Source organism: Colias croceus, chromosome 18, assembly GCF_905220415.1.
Source record: "Colias croceus chromosome 18, ilColCroc2.1".
Taxonomy (NCBI): Eukaryota; Metazoa; Arthropoda; class Insecta; order Lepidoptera; family Pieridae; genus Colias; species Colias croceus.
In genome coordinates, this window is record NC_059554.1 from 9,254,423 (window position 1) to 9,257,836 (window position 3,414).

General features: G+C 33.5%; 1 protein-coding gene across 1 annotated transcript; it reads right to left on the bottom strand.

Moving 5' to 3' along the window:
* Positions 1 to 670: 670 nt before the first annotated feature.
* LOC123699821 (G protein-activated inward rectifier potassium channel 4-like) lies at positions 671 to 3,156 on the bottom strand. The gene is made up of 3 exons (XM_045646854.1): positions 3,045 to 3,156; positions 2,456 to 2,547; positions 671 to 1,911 (listed from the first exon to the last, which is right to left on the bottom strand). The coding sequence occupies exons 2-3, from the start codon at positions 2,538 to 2,540 to the stop codon at positions 836 to 838; spliced, it is 1,161 nt and encodes a 386-aa protein (XP_045502810.1). The 5' UTR covers positions 2,541 to 2,547; positions 3,045 to 3,156; the 3' UTR covers positions 671 to 835.
* Between the last annotated feature and the right edge of the window lie 258 nt (positions 3,157 to 3,414).

Sequence of the window (3,414 nt, forward strand, 5' to 3'; positions counted from 1 at the left end):
GAAAGTCGTTTGACCGTCGACATTCATAAACAGCTAAGAAAAATTACGCCTGCCCTTTTTAAAAAGCAATTTAGACGGTATAAAAACGTTAGGCGCGATTTTTATGACGAAAATTATCTTTGTACTAACTACCTACTTGTAGTTGGTTTATATTATGTATTTCACATTTTTTTAAAGTTCTGTGAATTTACATTTTTTATTTAAAATGTCAAAATATCATTGAGCAAGCAAGAAATAACGTCTTAAAACATCAACAAGCGCTTCCTATAACGTAATTTTCATGTTAATATTACACAATACGGCTCGATTCCGACCTAGTTTTGATTCAAAGCCCCTCTGCCAATTAATTGCGGAACGTAGTCAAAACTTGCCTTAATTAAATGCTTTGCTTTGTATCATTGCGAAAAATCACGTAACGAATTAACGATATTAATTCTATAGGCTGAAATTACCTTTTTATCTTTCGTTTTTAATAAAAGTGTACCTAATAATATGTACATACGTAATAATGCGTTTCACAGAATACGTAAATAAATGCGATATGAATTCTGCATAATTTCTTTAAAAGGATACAATATTTTTTCCTGGTAATTCCATAACATTTCTCTATTCTTTGACAATTGATAACATTGCTTTTTACGTATAAAAAATAAATACGCAGGCATTTTTATTCCAATACTTCTTTATTCAAGCAATAATCAAAAGAATTCAGAATTGGATCATCAGCTATCGTTTATTGTTAACAATACTTCTTTGAATGTCAGCTTCGGATAAATTGCAAGTAATAAATACAACTTTGGATCATTCTTAACAATAGTTTGTTAGGCGATACATTTCATGTCCATTCATTAAATTCATACGACCCAATGGATTCTAACGGCGTGTCAGGCAGAATCGATAACAGACAGCCGTATTCACACGCGGAACACAAAGGTGTATCCACCTGTTGAATCTCTGATAGTTTAGAAAAATCCACATCATACATCATCCGCGCGGTATCATAGCCTACCATCGTCGCGAAGCGGTGACCCCAAAATATGTCATACTCTGTAAAACTCGACCTCGCCTGTACAGATTGACCGGTCGATTCGATTATCCCCTCGAAAACTACCAGTATCTCTATTTTACTGCACAACAAATCAGCAGCCGATAGTCTATAGAATGGACTATTTTCATCTATGAAATGTACAACAGTAACGGGCCACAGGAAGAATGTCGATTCGCACTCATCGATATCAACGTTCAGTTCTATCTGATCAGATATTTCAATTTCTTTTTCCTCCGTTTTGAATCTTATTACGTAAGCTTGAGTCTTAATATTAAGTATCCTGGATTTTCTCATATCTCCGACTCGGAAAATGAGGCAGAATTTGTCATTCCTGAGATTTATAACTGCGTGTCTGCTAAATAGTATTGTCTGAGTTCTGCCTCGCGGACGGGTCAACTTCGCAAAAAGTATGCCAACCATTATTGCCTGGAATATCGAGCTGACAATGCACTGTAAGCACATCGCTGTTATTGTCTGAGGACATTCGAGGGTGATTGCTCGCTTTCCATATGCGACAGTCGTATGAATTTCTATGCTGAATAGGAATGCTGACGTGAATCCGTAAAGATTTTTGACGCAAGGGGTAAAATTCGAGGTATTTTGGTTTGGTGGAAGATGTTCGTGGATGAAATCTCCGTGATTGTAGGAGATAATCCAATACACGGTGCCGAAGAAGAGCCAAACGGAGAGGTAAGCTGTGAAGTAATTCAGGAGGGTCCACCTCCAACGGGTTTCTACGAGGGCTACGATGTAATTGGAAAAGAGCCGGATTTGTCGATTCGTTTTTGTTTCTATGTTTAATTGGCCATTCTTGAACACCGCCCGCATGTACTTTCGTGGCACTACATCGCAGGCTGGTACTCCTAAAATAAATTAGTAATAGATTTTTAATTATAGTCGTTATTATCTACAATAGGGTACTAATTGCCGCCTCTTGTACAAACTATGCCTTTCTTATGTATTAATGTTATATGTGTCATATTTTAGTTTGTGCAATAAAGAGTTGTAAATAAATAAATAAAATAAATAAATAATTATTTATAAGCTTTGCTTCTGTTATTTCAGAAAAAAAAATTGAAATAAAAAAAATTGAATGACGTTGAATTATGTTCTGTTTGTTACATTTTTAAATACCTAGTACTTCCTTATTAATGGAATTAGAAGTACAAAAGGACAAAACCAAAATCTTAGAAAATCCTTAACGAAAACGTAAGTAGTTATAACACACACACACTGCATTACTCTCTATTATAATATATACTTAAGCATCTATAAACCGAATGCATTTTTCTTTGACCCCGCGGTAAAAAACTACCCAGCATGCACTAATTTAGATCTTTTATTTCTCAGTTCACTCTACATCTCGCGTGCGGTTTTATTTCCTCGCATTACGGTGCATTTACTTACTGTTTTTTGGACGATAAATTCCAGGCACTATGGGTGTGTCGCACCCTTCATGTGTATTCATTGCTGATCCGCTTTTATGGTCCATTTTTTTCCTGAAACGGGTAACATATCTTCTTTATAAGTGGTTAAATCTATACTAATGTTATAAAGTGATTTGATTTTTGTTGTTTTGCTTGTTTGTAATGGATTGATTTTAAAATCGACTATATCAATTTTTAAAGAAAACTATGTTTTTACTGATAAGTAGATATATACCTACATTACATTTGTTTTTATTTTCAGATAGTTTAGGTGAAACAGTGGACATAATATTATGATGGTTAATGATATTATATAGATATATATATATCTTTAGCACGTAGTTATTTTTATGAATTTCTTGCCTAATTAATTGAAGTCTAAATTATGATTGAAGTAATATGACGTATTTAATATTAATGAGAATGAAAATACGTCATAGGTATTACTTATTTTATGGTCGTGGCTTATTTTTACCAAAACTTCAGATAACACTTCCGTACACACACATAAATATAACACACGCACATACTTACACACACACTTAGATAAAGAATAAAGGATTACTTACGTTGATTCCAATAATTAGCGTCCCTTAAAATCATTCAACTGCAGAATAATTCATGTGACTGTACAAAGATATACCCATTATTGAATTTCAGCAATAGTAACAACTGCGCGAAACAACTGAACATCACAACCTTACGTATTTAAATAAGTAGGAGTAAATATTAACGATAAGATAAATTATAGACGATAAAAATAAAACGGCATTAAGAATGCAAACACAGAATTCCGAAGCCTTGATTTTGTGACTCTTAAGTAAACAGAAGAAATTTTGCGAACGTATGTGCATTATGAAACTGCGTTGAATTTAAAATATTCAATGTTTCTACTGTTTCATATTGGAATTATTATGATAGCTACAATGTTGCAAGGTT